This window comes from Excalfactoria chinensis, chromosome 3, assembly GCF_039878825.1.
Source record: "Excalfactoria chinensis isolate bCotChi1 chromosome 3, bCotChi1.hap2, whole genome shotgun sequence".
Taxonomy (NCBI): Eukaryota; Metazoa; Chordata; class Aves; order Galliformes; family Phasianidae; genus Excalfactoria; species Excalfactoria chinensis.
The window spans coordinates 95,760,209-95,782,825 of record NC_092827.1 but is presented as its reverse complement, the minus strand read 5'-3'; the positions used below and the strand labels follow the sequence as shown (position 1 = coordinate 95,782,825).

Genomic DNA, 22,617 nt, shown 5'->3' with positions numbered 1-22,617 from the left:
TTCACTTTGCTGCAGTGAGTGCTGACACATTCTGCCTTTCTTCACAGAAAACTCCAGCCTACTCACTTCTAAAAGCAATTACAACTGTGCTTCAGTAGACAAAGAGCTCTTACCTCCGAATGGTCCTCAGCAGAGTAGACCTGGCCTCGTTGTGGAAGGTGATAACAATGCTGGTGGGAGGGAGATCCTGGCGATAGCGCAGAGTTGTACACCTAGCGGGAGAGAAAGAGGAAAAGGGCCTTCAGGTGCTGAAATCTAAGGTGGGAGGTCATGAACACAAGAAGAGCAGAGGGCTTGCTAGCACACACTAACTCAGTTGTTGCTTTATTACTGTTTCACTCAACCCCTTTTCCAAATCCTGCCTTCACTTGACCAAGCCAGACTTCTAATGACTGCCCAGCTCTTTTAGCGTAGTCACTAACCTCCCCCCCAAAAAATCATCATTCATCCAATTATAATGCAATGTCCATCCTCAAAGGACCCCAAAGGTGCATGCCCACTCTGCATGCAGGAGAAACGTTGATAACATTGCTCCGTATGGCAACATCCTCATCCATCAAAGTTACTTCTCAGGGATGCAAAATATGTTTCTGAATTACTAACCAGCACCAGGCCAAGCCCTTCTGTATCAGGAATAGTGCAGTCAGCAGGACTAAGGAGTTGATCATCCCACTGTACTTGGCACTGGTGAGGCCGCACCTTGAGTGCTGTGTTCAAGTTGGGCCCCTCACAACAAAAAAAGATGTCAAGGTGCCAGAGTGTGTCTAGAGAAGGGCAATGAAGCTGGTGAAGGGCTTGGAGCACAAGTGTTACAGGGAGCAGCTGACAGATTGGGATTGTTGAGTCTAGAGATGAGGAGACTCAAGGAAGACCTTATTGACCTCTACAATGACAAATGAAGTTGTGGTGAGGTGGGGGTTGGCCTCTTCTCCCTCATAACAGTGACAGGACAAGAATGGCCTCAGATTGATCCAGGGGAGGTTCAGGTTGGATTAAAGGAATACATTCTTCTCAGAAAGAGTGAGGCAGTGGCACAGGCTGCCCAGGGGGGTGGTGGAGTCACCATCCCCGGAAGTGTTCAAGAAACATGGAGATGTAGCACTGAGGGACACAGTCAGTGGGTATGGTGGGAATGGGTTGGCAGTTAGACTTGATGACCTTAGTGGCCTTTTCCAACCTTAATAATTCTAAGCCACTTATCTCATTGGCCCCTTGCATCTCTCAGTAATGCACTGCAGCTGAGACTTCCCAACCTGACATCACAAGAAGCAAACTGCTGTCACGGTGCAAGCTAGGCTCTCACTTGCTTTGCAGAGCCGTGGTGACAGACGGTACCAGTCACTCTCCCTGTGCTATTTATACACAATTATCTCCCAGCTGTTTTGAGCTGTGTGTCCTTCCACTCACTTCCAGCACGAGGCGGGGGAGTCTGCGTAGCTAACAAGGGAAGCTATTTCGGGAGGAGAGCAAAGGAGGGTGGAAAATACCGAGCCATCAATACGTTACTACAATAGTTAAGAAGTTAATAAATAAAGCTCCAGGGTATGTATCAGCCACCCTGGGAGAGCTGGGGATATTGCACACCAGCTGAGCCTGTAGCGATGTGCTGAGAGCTCCCTGTGCAAGGCAACTTGCCTTTAAAACTCCAGATTTGTACATGCTGCGTCAGCCCAATTAGACCTCATGCACGCAGAAAGCACTAAAGCTTCATACACGAGCACATCCAAAGCTTGGTCACCAGCTCTACGACTCGCCCCTAACTTCTGTTCAATGAGGCCTGTAACATCCCAAAGATGGGATGGTTGACTGCGCTGCCACTACTGCGTAGGCAATGGCCACTGCTGCTTGCATGCCCTGCATTACATGACATTTGTTTCCTCCCATTGGCCCTCTTCCTGCTTCTCAACCCCCCCCAGTTTAACAACAGCTACACATTCTGGCTCCTGAGAAAGCAGATTTCAGCTTAAGTGGTTTTTTGGCACTTGCTTGGGTAATAAAAACCACAGCTTGGAAAAGCATTAAATCCACCATGTCCAGAATTATTTTGTGTGACAATTACATCTGGGGTAATTTCAATTTAATACCTCACTGCAAGTGCAAATTGCAGTATGCAGCCCTAAAATTGCTGTAATAATGAAAATAAACCTGCTAAGAGCTGCCTGTACTACCTCAGGCTGTCACCAGATAAACGTTCTGTGCTGCTTATGGTATTTCATAGGTCACCCAATTGCCAACAAGAAAAAAAGAAGCAAAAAACCCCACCCACAACCTTTTCAGGAAACAAAGAAAGTTTGAAAGATTTGGTTTTTTAAGACTGTTCCCTAAAAAGAACAAAATAACCCTCCCATAAGATGTAATATCTGCATTGCTTATCTTTGCAGTGTGACGAAGCTTACAGGCTGAAGTCATCTAACATTGAATTTTAAAGTCTTGCAGCAGGACTGGGGAGCAGCATTAGCACTGAGAGTGCTAGTAGGGATGTGCAGTAGCCTGCGAGGTGGGAGCTGCACTCATTCAGTGCAGCTGGAGGGGCTCAAACCACCCAATAGAGGACACCTACATGCACAGACTATTCTGCTTCTATCCCCAAAGCCAAGTTTTCATTTAACGTTAAGTTTCACTTTTCTAAGGTTTATTTCCCATTCCAATTTGAAATGATTTCAAAAGTGAAGTTGTTACATCACAGGAGCTGCAAAGACCTCTTGCAAAATCCCAAACCTGGGCAGTGCTACAGCTGAGAGCACCACAGCACCTCACAGACCTCCAAAGACACTGTTCTGAAGACATAGCTCTTGGTTTGTTTTGACCTCCTGCTCCCGATCAAGTTATCAAACACTCACATAGACTCAATGCACAGCCAGCCTTGCATACCTGAGGAGAAACACACCAGCTTCCAGAGCATTTCAACCCATGTTGCGTTTAAATTGGCTCATAGTGCCCCTCAACACACCAAAGCCTGCCTTGGAAACACAGAGCAAGCAGCTCAGTGGTAACAGCATGACTGGAGACCAACTCCACACCTCAACCTTTTCTGACCCATCCCTAGCCTCATTTGGAGTATGCTGTTTCCTTGGTACTTGCCATCCACTTCCAACATGTTCTCTACATATTAGTTTTGAGTAGCAGATGGAATTACACATTGTGCAACCCCCTCTTCTCATTGAAAATGGGGGGGGGAATGGTCTAGCCAGCATGCACCTCAGACTGCTTGGGTTTACCTTCACACTGCAGCCAAGGGGCTCACATCAACCCTTTCACATCAACCCAGATAACAGAGACCTGACATCTCAAACAAGATGAATTCACACATACGTTGGTACCTTACCAAAAGGATGAGAGCCCTTCTGGAAATCAGTGGCTGTCCATAAGTGAAGAATAAAGCCAAGGAGAGCTTTCTCTTATTATATTTTTATCATGAAAACTAGCTCAGCATTCTGTAGGCTTGGTGTGTTCGCTGCAATTCCTTTCTCCAAGGCCTCAGAGGAAACAGAACTGAGTCTTGACAACCAACCAGTTGTGAAAAATGGATCCCTTATAGGAACACTAAAATAGCTGCAGAAGGAGGGAGCAATCCACCTGGTGTAGGAAAGCAAACAGTGGGCTGGGAGGTAGGAGGAGAGCTCCAGCAGTCTTGCCATGGCCAGTACTGAACACATGCAGGCTCAGCATGCCTGTAGGGCATGGGGATCAGAGCTGCCTGAAAGGCCATCACTCACACTGCCTTCAGGGCAGGCACTGCCAAAGGGTACTGGAGATCAGCTCAACAGCAGGTTGGCCAAGGAGATTTTCCTACATAGTTTCTGGAAGTTGCAGCAGTGCTATATGTAGCTGGTGCACAATTAGTATTTCTTTTAAGTTGCTCCTTCTTTTGATTTTCTTTCTTTCCTTACTACTTTTTTTGTCCTCCCTTCCCTTTCTCTCTTTTTCCCCTAAAAAATAACAAAAGAATTAATCCAACAGCTACATTTGAAGAAAGGAAGAAGAGCAAGAAGGAAAAAAAAAGCCTTCTATGCACATGGTGTGCTGCTTGCTTGTGAGCCTACAGACAAGACAATGCACTAATAATTTATTAATAATTCACTGGGTTTTAATCTTTGGAAAAGGGGAGGAGAATAAAAAGAATCTACTCAGATGGAAGGAGAGAATAATGCAGCTACATTCAAAATTGAGTTAAAAAAAAAAAGATTGTACATCTTGATTTTCAAAGAAGCTCATGAATATTTCAGGATTCTTGGGCTCTCCACACTGACTCAGGGCCTGTATTGTTTCTTCAACTCACTGTGATTTAACCTAGCAGATAGCTCAGCACCACACACAGCCAGTTACTTACTCCCATCCCCATGCAGTAGAATGGGGAAAAACAAAACAAAACAGGAAATAGAACAACTCATGACCCTAAGGACAGATTAATACGAAAGCAAGAAAAGGAAAGAAAAACAATCAAAAGTCAATAATAACAGAAAGAATAAACAAAGCAAGTGATGAACAATACAAATCCCACTACTATCTGACCAATGCCCAGTTGGTCTCTGAACAATGGCAGCCTCCATGGCCAACTCCCCACATGTTATTGCTCAGTATGACGCCACAGGGTCTGGGACATCCCTGAGCCAGTCTGGATCAGCTGTTGTACAGTTAGAATAATACAAGAATAGTAATGTACAATTGGAATAGTACAAGAATAGGTGTAAATAAATAGCCAGAGATTATCTATAGCAAAAACTCACCAACTCTGAGGCCTTCAGTCTAGATGGAAAATGTTGAAGCATATCACCAGAACTCCACAAAGAAGCAATCTCCAAATAGAGATAGTACCTTAGTGGTGGTCAGCCCTTAAATGAGGTCTAGAGGAGGTGGAGTCAAGCTCCACCCCTTCCAGGAGCACAGCTGAATTACCTTCACCTGAGCTCCCACAGCTGACCCAACACTTGCCTCAGATGGTTAATCAGAGGTTCAGGCTGTGATTAATAGTTTCCCATACAGCTGTCATGGTTCTGTCCCCTTCCAGCTCCTTATAAAGGCCAATCCCCACCCCCCCCCCCCCCCCCCTTGCTGGCAGGATAGTATGAGAAGTTGGGAAGTCCCTTATGCTATGTGAGCACTGCTCAGCAACAAGTAAAACAACATTATTCTCATCCTAAATCCAAAACATGGTAGTGTACCAGCTACCAGGAAGAAAATGAACTCTACATCAGATGAAATCAGGACACCACTTTTCCTTTCTTAGAATTGAGGCAGTGAGGAAAATAAATAAATTAATTAAAAAGAAGCAAAATATATGGGAATAAATAAATAAATCCTTTCCTTTTCAGTAGAATTTTAAAGAACGGCCAGATTTCTAATATTCTAATGTAATGTTCTACTGGAACATTGGAGATTTCACCTGTTGGGAATAAAAGCAAAATCTGGCAACTTGCACCTTCCTGGAAAGCCACCAATCCTTTACTAAAGACCTTAACAAGTCAAAACAACCTCAAGATACATTTATCAAGGTCTTCATTTGTGTTAAAGTTCACCGGGGAGAATGCCTTCCAACCAGAACCCCTTGGCACCACACAGCAAACCAAAGTAGAAAAGGATTCCAATCTCACCACACCTCCTTAGCTGGAGAAGTCCAAAACCACTCCTGTGCTGTGATAGCTCAGGAACACTTCAGTATGTGTTCTTGACTGAAGCATTCCTTAGCTATCGCAGCATAGGGGTGGCTTTGGACACAGTATGCAGCGCTTATAGTACAAATACAACCAAATTGCCTAAAGATATTGATTGTGAGGGTGCTTTTAATACAGTTGATGGAGTAGCACTTTATAGCTCTGGTTAGCTGGAAGAAAAAAATAAAGAAAGAAAAGAAAGAATTTACTTGAAGAAACTGTCTCATAGCCTGAACTATCAACCGTAGCCAACCTCACAGAATTAGTTCCATTGCTTGCTAATACCCAACTTCGATTTCAGTCTAGGTAAACATAGCGAGTCAATAGAAACACTGCGACAAGCATGAAAGTTAAAACAAACAACTTTATTCTGTCAGAATTGCTCAGAGCAAGCTATCAAAGTAATCAATGGCACATAATAATTATAAGACAAGTAGTCGATACGTTATAGCAGTCAAAGGCAGAGGGAGGCTCTAGCAGGGAATGATCAATGGCACCCTGAGAGCACCAATGCATTTGGTGATGAAGCAATATCCATCCCTTGAAATCACCTCTGGGCCCTGCTGTGGTTTAGGGCATGCTCTCTCTTTCCTCCAAAAACATAGAATCTTCTGTCTGCCTCATAAAGATAGAGGCTTCTGGAGGTCAAGGAGAAGGCACTTTGTTTCCATGGAGGAATGGGTGTCAGGGCAGCTGGGGAAAATGGGAGTGATTGAAAACTCACCCACTGGGACTCAACAGAAGCCACCACCACCTCCTGCCCCTAAAAGGTCCTCAGGGACTCACAGCCCTCCCCAGTGCAGCACGGCTGTGCTTTGCTTCCCCACCAACATCTCCTTCAGGTGCTGGGGACCCCAGCACGCACCGCAGCATTGCTTCTGCTCCACCACATCATTCCAACTGGAAGTCCAACGCATTCTTTTTACCTGATTTTAGAAATCGCTTGCCTTTAAATACAGCCTGTCATTTTTAGATGACTAAGAGCATCAAAAACATTTGAGATCTAGATGATTTCCCTTGCATGGTGAGAAAAACAGATCAGTTAGGCCTTACATCTTCCTGTACTTTTACTGTCAAATTCCCTAAGAGCTTCGCTTTTGGTTTAACCTGAAATTGCTAACTCCTGTTTTTAATTTCTCTTAAAGAATCAACCAAGCAAAACATGGTTACTCAGCCAACCTGGCTAACTGGTGGCCCTGCCAGGCAGGGAGGTTGGAGCTTTGTGATCCTTGAGGTCCCTTCCAACCCAGGTCATTCTGTGACTCTGTGAACTCCTGTCCACTGGTATAGTCCCCAAGCTGACAACACGGCCATAACCCAGACCAGGTGAGCTGAACAGATCCTACCAGCCCCTGCTCTGCATCCATGCTGAGCTTTGGCATCTAGGATGAGAGCAGTGGCACTTGTGTCAACCTGCTGCTCACATCCTCACATCAAAATGGAGTGACTCTTCCTCAGGGCACAGTGACTGGCAGGTCACTGGCTTTTATTAAATTCCCAGCTGTCTTCATCGTCCTGCCTCCCACCTTCTCCTCCCATCATGACACACAGAGAGATCACTGCACACAGCCAGATTCCTGGAGATGAGCTTTTATCTCCAGGTGAATGTGTCACAGAAGTGGATCTAATTAACTGGGGCTCTGTTGTTGAAAAAGGTTAATATTTTATCATGTCTTCTGTCTGGAGGAATAATTAGCCTTGGCAGTACCAGCTCATCCATTTCCTGAGGGCCTGAGCGAGAGATAAGAAGCTGGAGAGACATGTGGCACTGATGGATGGATGGCCACTACCTCAAGTTTGGGCTGACAGCACATCTAAGCAGCAGCTGCTTTTCAACACTAACTCGCAGGGGAATATTAACATGGGAAAAACTCTGCTTCAAAGGCTGTACATCTTCTGCTCTTCCTAGTCTGTGCCCTTAGCGACAGGGAACGCTTTAAATTAAGGCACTGGGATTCAACCAAGAGCCCTGTAGCACCAGCTCCAGCACTTTGTAGGCACCACAGCTGGGGTTGTGCTGTGGCAGCCTCCTTGCTCCCCAACATCTGCACAACAAGAAAACCCCCAACCAACTGCATGCCCAGCTGTCCTCATCAAAGGACTCAGTGCACATCACCTCCCCACAAGGCTGCTAAGAACTGAACAGGGATGCAAGCTTCTTTCTTTTATTTTTCACCTTTCTTGAGTGAATGGAGAAACTGGAAAGGAACAAAGGAAGAATCCCTTTCGATTGACACAGAAGTACTTTGCGCACGTTTTCTTGACAAAATACAATAGCGGTGGGGGAGGGTATGTAATTTCCAAAGCAAAATCAAAGCTGTCTCATAGGGAAATAAAACCAAAATAACTTAGGTGAAGATCTGTCTCTTGGGGAAGGGGGCAGAAGCTGCTTTCATCTGTTTTTCTCAGCAGTTTTTGGCAAGCAAAATACTAGTCCAAATAAATTAAAGGTGCCCCCCTCCACTCTTCTCAGGAAGATGCTTGTCCCACACTGATGCTCTTCGTATTCAGCGAAGCAATGCAGGGCTGGCACAACCTGAATGAATGTAAGGTGCAGCAGATAGGAAATCTACTGTTAAACCCCAGTGCTGGCTGGGTCAGCCCAGAATCACCTCTCTGCCAGGATCCAGGCTCTGTAAGCAGAGGTCTGCAGGGTCTGGCAGGCTCTGCTGATCCCTCACGTCCTACAGACGTCTTTTAGCCAAGAACACACGGCTCAGGAACGGTTTCTCCTTGCTGTACAGACAGGTGCCATAACTCACTCTCCCAGCACAGCTCTTTCCTGTACTTTCAGATATGACTAGCTTTGCCCTCCAGAATATATGAGTAACAGCCCCTTAATGGCACATCCTCATGCATTCAGAACATTCGTCTATATGTTTCTATCAGATCCTTACATGACCTACCTCACTCCTGAACTCCTTCCCAAGGCTCACCCTCATCCTTTTCACTTAGGATAAAGAAAAAGAAGGTGAGAAATAGGACTTCAAATCCACAACTGCAGAATTATCATCATTTGCCATTTCCCTACAGTATCTGTGATCAATTCACAACCAAGCCCATCCCTTAACTGCCCCTGCTGCAGCATCTTATCCCAGTACCATTTCTGCTTAAAGCTATCTAAGCAGAGATACAAGCTCTCAACACTTAAGCCCACTAAATCGCGTTTTATATAGCCTCTTCTCAGCACTTCTTTCTGCTAAATGAAGGGAAAAAAGGAGAAGAAGAAGAAGAAAAGCTTCAGAAAAGATATGAAGAGAGATATTTAAAAAAAGATGATTGAATTCATTGAGTTTTGTCACCTGAAGCCACAAGCCCCTGCCTCAGAAACCATCAGGTCTCCTCCACCAGGGAGCAAAAACAGGGCAGGAAGCATCAGAGATGCTGTCACGCACACCGGTGAGGCTGCAGCCATTCCCAAGGTGAGAGCCTGGACACATAACCAGCTGTTGGCCAGGACTGCCTGCATCCAGCTCAAATCACTGCCCACAGGTCCCCAAGGAGACCCACCAGGTGTTCTCACACCTGGGTGAGGCAGCAGCAGAAACGAAGTCTTTAACCTCCAGTATTTCAAAGCACTTCACTCGAGGCCTGATGCTGAGTAATTTTGCTATACCAACATAAAAGTGTTTTCAGGAAGCCTGCACATCCATGAGCAGGTTTTGATCTCTTTGATATCAGTGTGAAACCGAATAATCTCCCTGTGATGCCAGTGGGGCTCGCCTAGATTACAACCATCTCAAAGGTAATTAAGCCCAAGATGCTATTTAGGGATTCTGCTCACAAAGTGCTTCCCTTTTGTGGAGAACCTCCAGGCCAGATCCAGCAGAAGCAGGAGAATGGGAAACTTAGCTAAAATTAATATTTTTCCCCTTTACAGGCAGCATTGCAGAGTGGAGGTGAGGGAATTATGTATGTTGAGTTTTCTCATGCCTCATCTGCAGCAGAGCCTGTTGCAGTGCAGTCACTGCATGGCAGGCAGTGAGGACAGGAAGCTTTAGCAAGAATGCTTTGATGGGTACCACCTCCTCCTCTCATTTAAATGCACTGACTGTGAGTGACTGCAGTGTCTGCATGCGTGGGTAATGTAAGGATGGCTACAGGAGCAAACTTCAAAGCCTGTTACACAAATCAGAGGCAGCTACAAATTACATGTGCTGCAATCAAGGTCTTAAAATTGTGCTGCAAAACACTGATCCACATGACAGGCAGGAGACCTGGAGGTCACAATGGTTTCCGCAACAGCAGAAAAACCCGGTCCAGTTTCATAGCCAGGAGGCTGATCTGCGGTTTCTTCCAAGCGGAATTATTTTATGATTTTATGAGGTGCTTATTTCTGATTAATAGCAAGGAAGGCCTGTGCTGCCCTCTTTGCTTAGCTGCCAACAACTGCAAATCTCAATATTCTCAGTGTTCTGGCTTCGGACATCATAAGCGATAACTAATAAAGAACCGCAAAAGCAGGAAGACAGCCAGAGCCCTTTGCATCCAGGCATATCCAGATTGGAGTTAGAGAGCTTCAGGCACATGATAGATACTCAGCTGCTTTTTCAGGTCTCATGTTTAAGTACCAATGAGGACAGTGCAGCAGAGAACAACCCCACCTCTATCCCGTCAGCCAGGAATTGCAGGTGCAAAGGCACAACACAAGTCTTTATCTGAGCCCTAAAACAAGCCAAGCAAGAAACACAGAGGTATTTCTGTATTCTCCAGGCATTATGTTCATCTTCTGGGGGCTACAAAGACAAGACACACCTATATCCCTGCATGGGGAACTGTAATTCTAACTGATGAGGATCAAAGGTCACCTCAACATGGTCTTGGTCTAGTGGGCAACAAGGTTGGAGGAAGATAAGACCATGTGAGAAGTGCAAGGAGATCTTATAAACATTAAATCAAAGGCCACATCATCAAAAACAAAAAAAAATCTTCTGGCACGTGTTGTCAACAGCAAAAGGAATAGGACAGACTGCAAGGTAAGAGTTTTATGGAGGGCAAGTCCATGTTTTTGGCTATAAGAACACATTCCATGTCAGCAGATGGTGCAATGTCCATTCTCCAAACCTGCCGGCGTGTCTGCAAGGCTCTCTTCTCAACCACAACTTGATTTGAGCAGCTGCTTGCTTTCTCTCAGACATGCACATATGAACACAAACACAACCCCTCCAGCAGTTGTAAAATTCAAGCTCAGCCGGGAAGATACAGCCTCTCATAAAACACTTGGGACTCGGGCAGCTTCAAAAATTCAGAGGATTATTGCCTTGTGCCAGGACTGAGCAGGACTCCGTCTTTGTCCTCCACGCTCTGCGTGCTCAAGACAACACTACAGAACTTAGATCAGAGCTGCAGAAGTAGGAGCAGGGGGGATAGAATAAAACAGGCAGTAGGGGATGCCTGAGGCTGGCTGACATCCTTTGCACAGTTAAACACATTGCAGTTGCTAGCAAAGTCTGCTGGAAGTTTTTAAATTTCCAGACAGTGCTGCAACACCTGTTGATCTTGTCCCCAGTTTTATTTATCTGCTTCACCCCCAACAGTGAGCAGAAATCCTTGCTCAGACTAATTCATCTGGCTCTGGGTAAGGCACACTCCCTGCCAACTTCCAAAGAACTACTGAGCCATGCTGAGAACCTAAGACATGCTCCCTATGCATGCATGCACAATACTCAGAGGGTGGTGAGGCCCTGGCACTGCTGCCCAGAGCTGTGGGTGCCCCATCCCTGGAGTTGTCCAAGGTCAGTTTGGATGGGCCCTGGGCAGCCTGAGCTGGTGGGGGGCAGCCCTGCCTACAGCAGGGGCTACAGCTGGGGGGGGGCTTCATGCTTACTTGGTGCATAACCAGGAATACAATTAAAGGAAAACTTGAAAACCCGGTGGGAGAGCAGAGCAGGCTCCTCTGGGCACCAACACTTGGCTGAGAGGCTGTAGGAGACCTGCTCACCCCAAGGACATGCTTCAGAGGTGAGCATGAGTCCCTAAGGCCTCTTGCCCCTCACATGAGCCTCTTTAGGGATGGCAGCTGGGGAGCCCCTTGGCACGGCTTTTTGCACAGCAATGCACTGGAGCAGGGCATATTGTGGGATGCAGTTTCCCTTGGGAGCAGCTGGAGCGACAGCTGCAACAGCTTCTCAAGCACCTGCATTATGAGTAAACGTTTCCTTCTACGTGGGACATTTTGAACTCTTCACTTTCCTCTTCCTCCAGGCCAGGATCCCTCCCCCCTCCTCCATCAGCCTCTTCATCACCCACCTCTCCCAGATCTCCAGCAGCCCTGTTTCTTCCATGACTGCTCTCTTGGCTAATCATGCAACATCTACAGTGCTGCTCAGATGTATTCAAGAAATCAGAATCCAATTACTGCAATAAGGAAACTAGAAGCAAACGCAATTAGCAGCAGCCCCTCCCACATGCTGTGCCCACGCTTCTTCCTTAACTTTTCTTTCCGCATGCCCAGGAATGAGGTGGCTGCTACCATGGCTGGGATGCAGTCAGGGGCAGCTGAGTCTACCTTCTTTCTTAGTAGGGCAGATGGTTAATAACTTCAGGGTTAATTCTCTCCAGGAATAGCATGCTCACTCTCTGATCTACCCTAATAGGTGTCCATCAAGGCTGTTAGCCCCATTCTGGAGAAAGGAGCTTCTGCTCCTTACTAAGAAAAAGGGCTAGGAAAATAAATAGTACTAATAAATAAATTAATAAGCACCATTGACTACTATAGGGCTGGAGAGCTGTTGTCATGTCAGTATTTCAAGTGCTGAGGAGACTTTTTGGGTGCCAAAGGATATTTTTGACCGCCATGATGCTGGAGCTGCTAAAAGAAATAACCCAGCAAGTTCTTACCTCTCCTTTTCACTCTGCCATAGACTCTTTCAGCCGCACTGTGTAGCAAAATAGCTGCTGAGCAGCTGTTTCATCTGTTTGCCTCCTTCACAAGAGTTCCCAGCACCATCAAAAACTATGCCCATCACAGTGATGCACTCCTGCACACCCATTGCTGCAGTTATCTATCATACAAACCTATTTCTGCCTTTCTGGAGAGAAAAAAAAAAAGTTGGTTTTTTATTCCTTTCCCTCCTTATGATCTTGGAATAATTCATTTACACAGGAAGTAATGTTTTTAATTGTGATATTCAGGATTACCAAACCTGACGATAAATCAATTAAAGTGAAAGATTTGATCTTAAGAATACAACCCAGCCAGAATTAAACCCAAAGGGCTCAGATCCCCCTCTAACATCCCCGAATCAAGGAAGCAGTACACTACTATCCACCCATATAACAAGGTTTCTTGCAGATGAGGAAAACAAAGAAGACTGAACAACATTACTGTTGCCTCTTCTCCTGATCTCTCAGTGTATCCTCGGATGCCCAGTAGTTCCCTCAAATCACAGAATCATAGAGTTATTATGGTTGGAAAAGAACACTAATACCACCTAGTCCAATCATCCACCTACCACCAATATCACCCACTGAGCACATCCTTCAGTGCCACATCTCCACAGATCTTGAACACCTCCAGGGACGGTGACTCCACCACCTCCCTGTGCAGCCTGTGTCACTGCATCACTGCTCTTTCTGAGATTTTTTCCTAATATTCAACATGAAGCTTCTCTATGCAACCTAGGGCCATTACTTCTCACCCTATCTCTGCTTTTGGATGCATAGGAATTGAACAAGAAAAAATAAAACAAAATCAGCAAGCCATTGGAGCAAGTGCATCTCCACACTGGACACATCTCTCCGTGCCCCTGCCCTTAACCCCCCCAGCAGAGCTGTGGTCCCCCTGCAGTGCCTGACATCCCAGGGGAGGGAGGGCAGTGTGGGCAGAACCTGTGGTGGCGGGTGTCACGGACGGCACGGTCACTGGGCATCCTCTCGCTCTCCCGCTGGTTAAAGGCATGGAGCCGGTACGGGTCCTCTCCGCCCTTCCACTTCCGAGCGCTCAGGTATCTCCGCTCTTCAAACTGATCCCACAGGTCGTCCCAGTCCGCCTCCGAGCCCTGCGCGCACAAAGTCAGCCCCATTAGAGACAGGAAGGAGCACCCAGCCCAGCTCCAGAAGTTGGGCAGCCCCGAGACAGGCGTTGCTGGAAGATGCTAACAGTGAGCCTAGTTAAGTCTTGGTTCTTTTTGCTTTGTTTCTTTTCTTGTTTTCTTTTTCCCTACAGCCTCGTAGTGACACGTTAAAGAGAATTTAGGCGTTTGAGTTTGAAATGATTAATTTCTATCCAAACACCCCCACCTCTGGTCGGTCCCGCTCTCCAGTAGCACATTCTCATGATACACAGATAAACACAGAGACCTGCTGAGGAGTTCAGCCCTGCCACGCCATCCCCCTCCCAGGGTGACAAGCAAAAGGGACAGAGATGCTTTTTCAGCACCAGGCTGGCGAGGAGCGCAAAGCAGCGCTGATAAGATCGCATCATTCCAGCAGCACAGGCTCTTTGATCTCCAGACGTAATGCAGGGAGATTCAAACATTTACAGATGTCTCAGCCCCTATGAAAATTGTCATCTTATCCGATAATTGATCTTTACTCCTTTTCCCCCCTTCCCTCCCCCCCTTTTTTTTTTTTTTACTTCTGTTAACACCATCTCAAAGCCGATTTTGCCAGCTAATAGTGAAAATGAAGCTTTTGAGACGGGTGATTTTTATCCTGTAATTGATTTTACTCACATGTGGCAGCCTGCTCACTATGTTAACAGGATGGGGAGGAGGGGAGCCCCTGCTGCTGCTCACGAGCCAACCTCAGGCACCACTGCAGGGCATCCCCAAAGCACGGTACCCAACGAGCACCCTGCTTCAAGGGACTCTCCCCAAATGCTGGTAGAACCAAGGCTATAGGGCCTTGTAGGTATGGAGTAGTTATTCCCCTATTGCTTGACCTCACAGATGTATTCCAAGTTCTTTCAGAATTTATCCTGCTGCAAGACTCAAAGAAAGGCCTGAACCACCAGCTGGACCAGGAGAAAGCTATCAAAGATCAGGAGAGAGTTATTAAAACGATCATGTCACCGCAGCCCAGCAGGTTAACGAGCAGAGGAACGTACACAAACCATCTGCAGGTTTTCGGGAGGACCGATGTAGACGGGGTGATAAATATTGTTGATGTTTTTTTCTAAGGCATCTTGCAAAACATGATTTACTGCCTCAGTAAAAGATGAGGGGAAAGCGAGCCGATTGCATCACAGGTCCAGCAAAGCCCTCAAGCTTATAAAGATTTCATGATGTGCCTGGAGGGACTCACTCTGTTAAAACAACTGCCACCTAAATTTTAATGCTAGGAAGAAAAGCAAAACTAGGTTGGTTTTGTTGTTGTTGTTGTTTGGTTTTTGTCTTTTTTAAAAAAAAAAAAGCAATCAAACTTGATATGAGAAATGGATTTTATAAGTGGTCACAGAGCACTTAAGGCTGTTAGATGTCTCTGTTAAATGTCAATTAAACTCAATAGGCTCAGAGCAGCTGGACACAACACCATCCAAGAATGGCTCCAACAAGCTCAAGTGGGCAGGCTGCTGTGGATCAGGAAAACGCTGTTTGCTATCTATCCCCAGCCCAGCCACACACTTCAAGCATCTCTGTGGTGAAAACCCATTATCCCTAATACCCCTACAACATTTCCTTCTGAAACTCCCCAGCCCACTTTGATTCATCTGCTTCACCCACCGAGAGACAGGACATCAGTTCTGGGTCACTGGATGAGGTCTTAACTGTAATATTTCCCCCACGTATTATCACCTCTTCCTTGCTCTAGAGTCCTCTCTTAGGAATTACTTAACTGATGTGCAGAAATCTAAACTTAATTTATTGTGATCTAACTCACTTTAGAATCTAAATTACCCTGCGCTAGGAAAGAATTAAGTCAATACTCTTCTTGCCTTTCTATCTTCCACAGAGCTCCTCTTCCTAAGCTTCATATTCATTTTCTCTCATGTACAAGTAATAAATTTTCATTGTTTTTCCCTGGAATTAGGTAATTTCTCTTTCAGCATTACAGTTTAATGGCTAGTATTAATTATAGGAAACACAGTCAGTGCTTAAAGAGTTTGAGAGACTGAATGCATCCACAGGAAAGAGTGGTAAAATATATCCAAAAAATGAGTAGCTCTGGACACGTGCTAGGAAACTCACCACACTGCACCCTGCAATGCCTCTGTTACATTTTCTTACCCACTGCAGGGAGCATCTGCTGCATTCCATCACATGGCAGGGATGCTCCCAAACAAGAATGCAGCTTGGGGAGAACCTCCTCCTTTTGCAAAAACACCCCCAAATCCCAACAACAGCAAATAACAGGTCAAACAACAAACCAAACCAAGCACAGGGGTGGCTTTCCACTGCAACGGCACTGTGACGATCACAAGGTACAAAGGTGTACTTTGTCATCTGCTGCTTCAATCATAGAACAGAAACAAAAGAAGGGGGAGTAGTGCTGTGCTGTGGGGGAATAGCAGGTCATTAGCAGCTAAGAATACAATCTTCTGGCAACCACTAATGTTTTGTTTATGTGGATTTCCGCGAATATGACATATTAATGGCATAATAACTGTGTGATTACAGTAGAGCAGGGATCACTGAAGCAGGAAGGAGGAACAAGCATCCCTGGCTGCTGAGGGTATGAGGCATCCCCCAGGACAGTTCTGCCCCCAGATATGGGCTGAAGGTTTGCAAAATGAACTGCCCTGTCCTGAGCAGGAAGCTTGGAGAGTTCATAAGGAAATACATATGGAAAAAAAAATCGTCCACTAAAAATCACTAAATAGATTATTCCCTGAGCTGAAAGCAGTTGGAAGAGCAGGGAAGGCACTCCATCCAGCCCAGGTGGGTGCCAAAGAGGAAAGGCAGCGGGCAACAGGAACTAAAAGTGGCTCCCGATTCACTCCCTTGCAATGTTTACCAGCTTAAAATAGAGAACATAAGCCTTTGCTAAAATAGAAGTTGTTTTTGTTTTGGCTTCATTCAGACTCACACGAGCAGGACAAGCACAATGCACAGTTTCACAAGGGCATCCTGTGCCTCCTCTCCCTCTTGGGGTCTGGCTCCATCACTCGGGAGAGCTGGGAGTCCAGCAGAAACAAGGCACATAATTGCACTGGGACACAGTCATAAATCTCAGCCCATCAGCAGAGAGCCTTGCTCCCTGTGAGGAGCTGCAGCCACCATGAGGCCTCCCCTCTCTCTTCCTTAGGTAGGATCATGCCTCCCTAATCCCCAAGCAAGTGTTCATCTCAGCGCTACCATGCCTTTCCTGGGACTTGGGCATTAATAAAAAGGAGGACAGGAGAAATATAAAAATACATCAGCCTAGCAGAAGCTCCAGTAAACAAGGGAAAACTCCTCCCCATTTGGCACAAGCAGCCTCTAGGGACCCCGGTGTCCTGAGGCATGTCACTCCTGTCCGCAACAGTTTGAGCTCTTTGTGTTGCTGCCGCACAGGGACACTGAAGAAAGAGGGTAATCCTTCGGCAGGAATTGCAGCCAGGCATTACACAAATGAGATTTAAACATCATGCCAAAGCACTGGGCCCCTGCAAGCGGAAGGCTTGATTATAGGGCTGCTGCTGTCCAAGGCGCTAATGCCATCTGAAGGGATTATATATAACGCTTCAAACAGAGTAGGGCTCATCCCTCCCTATGCCCTGGTTCACAGGGACAGCAGCCCCAGCAGGGGAAAGCAGCGGGCCTTCACTCTGCCTCCATCCCCTTCCCCACCTCCCCAGACATCCCGCTGTGACTTGCTCAAATGCAGGGTGGGACTGCACACGGGGCACTTGAAGAGCTGAGCATCAAGGTGCAAGTCACACTTCGGGATATATTTTTCCTGTGCTATAACCAACATCCTGACAGCCCCATCCCAACCAACATGCAGTACCAAAACGAAACGACAGGCACAGCTACAAGGCTACACTCTTTTTCTCATGTGGTGGTCCCAGAAATGGGCTGCGTGTCCCCCGGGACCAGGCTCTGTGCCCACAGTGCCGTTCTGGGTTGCTCCAGGTACTGTGCAGCAGCTGGGGGACTGACACAGGACCCATCCCTCCTTCTGCTTACCCTCCTTTAAAGCCATCCAAGCACTTCAGTACAAAGTTAGCCAACTCTAGGCATTTGTGTGAGCCCACAGAAGTCACTGTTTAAACGCTTAACTGCTAAGCACTTGCTTAAATGCCTCTTTGGCTCAGGGCCTTCTTCATCGGCTTTGAGCTGACACCAAACACGTGCTGGAAAGAGAGGCAGCTCTGTGCCCAGGCTGTCACCTGCTCTTCACAATCTTCTGCCCCATGGAGACTTCAGCTCCAACTCCTTTATTTGAGGGCTGTGACACTTGCAGAAGTACCTGGGCACAGGTGCACCTTGGTGGCAGCTCCATGGGGTAGGCCCTGCTGGGCTACCTCAGATGGGAACGCAGAGCAGGGCAAAGGACATCCCATCGATTTGAAGAGATTCAGGATCTCTCAGCACAACTGAGACCACTCAGGTCCCACTTGCTGGGGGAAGAAATACAATGAAATATCAGATCAAACATTAATACCGATACCTAATGAAGACAAAGTATTTTTCTAGCAAAGTCTGTCGTCTGACTTGGGCCCCTAGAGGATCTCTAACCATTCATCACTGAGTTTGCTGCAACTGACCTTTTCCTGCCTGTGCATTATCACACACACACACACACACACACACACACACAGTCTCCTTTCTGCTAGCTCAGCAGGTGCACGAGTCCCCGAGGACCTTGCAGTAAGTGTCCCACTTACCCATGACCCTGAAGCCAGGGCCATGCTGTCATTACACTTGCTGGAAAATGGCCATAGCAGAGGACTTAGCTTTTGAGAACTTAGGTCTGTAAGCACTGCCTGGATGGAAATATTCCTGTTCTGGTACTTGACCTGGATTGTCAAGGCCTCATATCAGTGTCCCCATGCTCATCTGGGCTTAGCATAGGCTGCTGGCCAGTGATATGGCACAAGGAGCCATCTCAGAGCTGAGGCAGCTGGACCATGTTTAAGTAGATCACAGCTAGGACAGCACTTTGTGCATGTTCCATTTGTATCCTCCATAAACGATATACGGGGTTCCAAAACACCCTTCAGGGGCACGTATCTGCTAAACTCACCAGTTGAATACGAAGACACAAAGAGGTGCCAGAGGATTATTGATGCAGTTTCCAGTAAGGGTACCAAAGCTTTAATTTTAAATGGATGGCTAGGGCTGCCACCAACATGGGGAATTTATTTGCAAATCAGGAGACACTAAGTTGAAGGGAGATAAAGATGACAGATTCATTTCTTTGATGAAAGGCCAGATTTTGTTTCCAGGGCTTTGCTAGGAAGAAAGGTTTCATCCCATGCTCATTAACCAGCACTTGCAGTACCAGCAGTGGTGCCAGACTAAAAACATACCCCCGTGTCCTGTAGGCAGTCTAGGCCTGAGCTTCACATGTGAACAGTGCTCCTTGTCTGTCATCTTCTTGCTTCTGTGGGGCAGAGACAACGCACACCTCTGGACAGAACTGCACACCACAGACCACAAGAAGTCCCTGTGGTGACCTCTGTAGTTTCCAACATGACAGAAACAGAATGTTCTGCCTCTCTGTGATGATAGAGAAGAATGCATTTGCCTTCCTCCACTCTTCTCTCCTAAACCTTCTAGCAGGCACAAACTTCTGGTCTTTTTGGAAGGATGTAATCTTTTCTTGCCCTGTTTTCATTCAGTTATGAACGTTCTATCTCCTGTATTTCCCCATTCTCTGTTAGATCTTCACTTATTCAGCACCCAGGAGCCTCCCATGAGAATGCCTCTCATATCTCTCCCTTCAAAGAGCAGAAACCCAATAGTTCCCCTGTCCTCTTATCCATTGCATTCCCCACTACACATGAGGCATGAAGATTCACAGATGGGATTGGTACTTGCCTTGCCTTTGCCAAAACCACACTAAGAAGTCACCTCTTCTTCCAGTCTTTGGCATCATGCAGTAGAGCTGCAAGACCAGAGCTTCCACTTCTCTGCCTGTCTCCCCTAGCCCCAAGGTTCATATTTCTAACCTCTAGAAGCAACACAGAACTACTGACTCCCTTGAGTTCACAGACCAAAAGATGCTTTTCATCCCCTACCCCACCCCCAATATCAGGTGTGCACGTGCAGCTGTACAGGAGCACCTTGCTGCACGAAGATCAGGCTTTTAATTCTTTAAAATAATAAATTAGTTCACAGGCTAGCCTGACACATGAAGACAAATCCTGTATAATTAAAAAGGAAAGGAAGCCGATTATATGCTCCTGGAGAATATTGCTGCCTGCTTCTGTTTTATTTATACGTTATACTGTATAATGAGCTGAATATTTAGGAGGTCAGCACAAACCAAGCTGCTGACTGGAGAAAAGAGAATCCCCAGCTCTGTCTGTGCCTGAAGGCATGCAGTAGGAAGGAGAGGATTTTCAGTCGTCTCCCTCTGTCTGCTGCTCCCCCAAGACCCCTCAGGTCTGCTTGGCTCAATTGCTCATTCTAAACTACGTGCGCTTGGGCAGAGATTTTCTCAATAAGCTTTTCCCTGAGTCTCATGTCTGCAGCCCTATTTCATCCCATCCCTTTCCCGGTGGGGTTTGTGCTTCCCAAGCTCTTGTGGCTGGTACTGATCTCATCACTAAGCTGATTTTTTTTCTTCTTAATTTTAATAACAGCACATCCTCCAGATCAGAGCACTTCCTGGCACTGCTGCAACCCACCCAGAAAGGATGAGCCAGGTCAGTGCTTGCCACCTCCTGCCTGCTGGCACCTGCGAACCCTCACTAATGGGTCTGCCAGCAGCAATTAGGAAAAATGAACTCGGGGCAGGTCCTCCCTCAGCTCAGACAGAAATCAACTGTGGGATGCTGGGGGGGAAGCACTGATGTTAGGAAAGGCTGTTTGCATCCTGCCTGTTAAATCACCCTGCAGTCCCGGTCCAGCTTTCATCCCTCCCTCTGCCACAGGTCTGAGAATGTTCTGCGAAGGACTCACATCATCACTGTGCTGCAAGACACTGCAGATCAGCGAGCTGCCTTCAGCAGCTTTGTGCGTAACAGCTGTGTGCTGCCCAAGGCTGTCTCAGTGTCTCTATCCTGCCCTGATGTGGCAGGGGCCTGCTGAAATTCCATGGCCCCCCATCTCACCCCACAGCGACCCTACATCACAGCCAGCTGCTGCAGACACTCATCCGAACAACATCTCACCACAGACAAGTCTGATTTCAGCACAGAAATCTGCCCTCGACTTGAGAAGCTTTTCCCAACACTTTCTTCCTTGGATAGACCTCTGCTCCTCCTCAAAGAAGGAATAGCATCCAGACATCCCTACTGGCACACACAGCAAGACCAGCTCAATATAGTAACTGAGGATGAGATTTGGGATACCTGTCACTGCTGCAGAGGATCTGATACACCTACCTGTCCTCCCACAGCCAAGGGCATCCAGTTGATGCATACAGCACCCTGTCCAAAGCAGGAAAGTAGAAGCCAGATATTACATAGTAGGGGGACAGAAGGCAAGAAAGCCCTAGGGTGGGCCTCCAAAGGTCAGCAGCAATTACACAGTGCTTTAATTGGAAAAGAAAGGAAGGCAGCATTTACCCTTACCAGCCAGACTCAGTCTTAGCATCACCAGAAGTCAAAGGCGTTTGGGAGCAGTGCAGTCTCACGGGCAGTAAGAAGGGTAACAAAAAGGAGATACTGCAGAGGCAGACAACATTTGTTTTTCCTGTAAGCCATTCCAGGGCATATGGGAGCTACTTCCCAGCCATGAAGGTCAAAGCAGTCTTCCCATGCTTCAGCAAGAATGGCAGCTGATTTAGTATTTAGAAGCCCACAGCTGCACTCATTCTCCAGCTGAGCATTGCTCTTCTTTCTGCATACAAGCCAAAGGTCAGAGCAGGAAAGGGAGGGCAAAGAAGCCAGCAGCCCTTATCCTGCTCTGAAATGAGCCCTATCAAGAACCTCAGTGCCTGCTTGGGGAAGGGATCTTGCTGCTCACACGCTTGGCATCTGTGACCCAGTGTGGCCTCCTCACAGCAGCAAAGGCAGTGGTAATCCATCCAGTAATTGCTTCCATAGCGATCTTCACACAGCTTTAGACACTAATGCTGCTATCTTTCCCCTTCCAAACCTCACAGCAATGAGGGGTGATTGGTGGCAGCCACATACGAAGCATTGTTGCCAGATAAGGGAAAGTGCCTGCAAGGGAGGGAAAGCTTAGCCTCTATTTTACCTGGTTTTACTCTGACAGGATGGGGAGGGAAAGAAGAGATTACAGGAGAGATATTAAAGCAACATAAAATAATTGCAAACACATGAGGCACTTATATGCATTGCTTTCACTGTTCTCAGGAAGCTGACAGAAAGTTCCGTGTCCTTGTCAACTAATTGCTTCTGAGGAGCAGAGCTTTACCAGGTGAGCACCCAAGACACAACCACCTCCACCTGAGCTATTGCTCAGCAAAAAATGCTGTCAAACAAAGCTTCTGCACTCAATTCCCAGCTCTGGACAAGCCCCAAACTCCTCCCAGCTGTGCCTCGATTACCTGCTGTTAACTCCTCAGAGCGCCATCCTGCTGAGCAATTCCCAGTCTTTCCCTTCTTCCCACCTTTGGAAAACCTTTTCTTGGGATTAACCCCAATTTTTGGCTGAGCCACAGGCATTTTGCACAGAAGTAAGCATTTCTGTAACCTATATTGGGTACAGAGCTAATCCTCGTCACGCAAGCAGAAGCAAATGGAGCTCAGGTGACTGCCACCATGCTGCAGGACACTCATACCATCACCAGCAGCCCATCCTCCCCAGAGCTTTCCTTGAGGAGAAACTGGATATAAAACATTTGTGACAGGAAGAACTGATCTAAACCTTTGATTCTTGGGTACCTGCTGCCAGAGTGTTTGCAAGATCCTGGAGCTGGCAGTAATGTGAGTGACAGCACCAGAGATACAGAGGCATAATTTAGA

At 46.8% G+C, this 22,617-nt stretch overlaps 1 protein-coding gene across 2 annotated transcripts in view; it reads right to left on the bottom strand.

The window, feature by feature from the left end:
• GALNT14 (polypeptide N-acetylgalactosaminyltransferase 14) overlaps positions 1-22,617 on the bottom strand; it is a 65,363-nt gene that overhangs the window by 29,074 nt on the left and 13,672 nt on the right. For both annotated transcript variants that reach the window (XM_072333180.1, XM_072333181.1), the window contains exons 2-3: positions 13,482-13,651; positions 114-212 (exon numbers count right to left, since the gene is read on the bottom strand). In XM_072333180.1, coding sequence (XP_072189281.1) covers positions 114-212; positions 13,482-13,651 — 269 coding nt within the window. The remainder of the gene's footprint in view (positions 1-113; positions 213-13,481; positions 13,652-22,617) is intronic.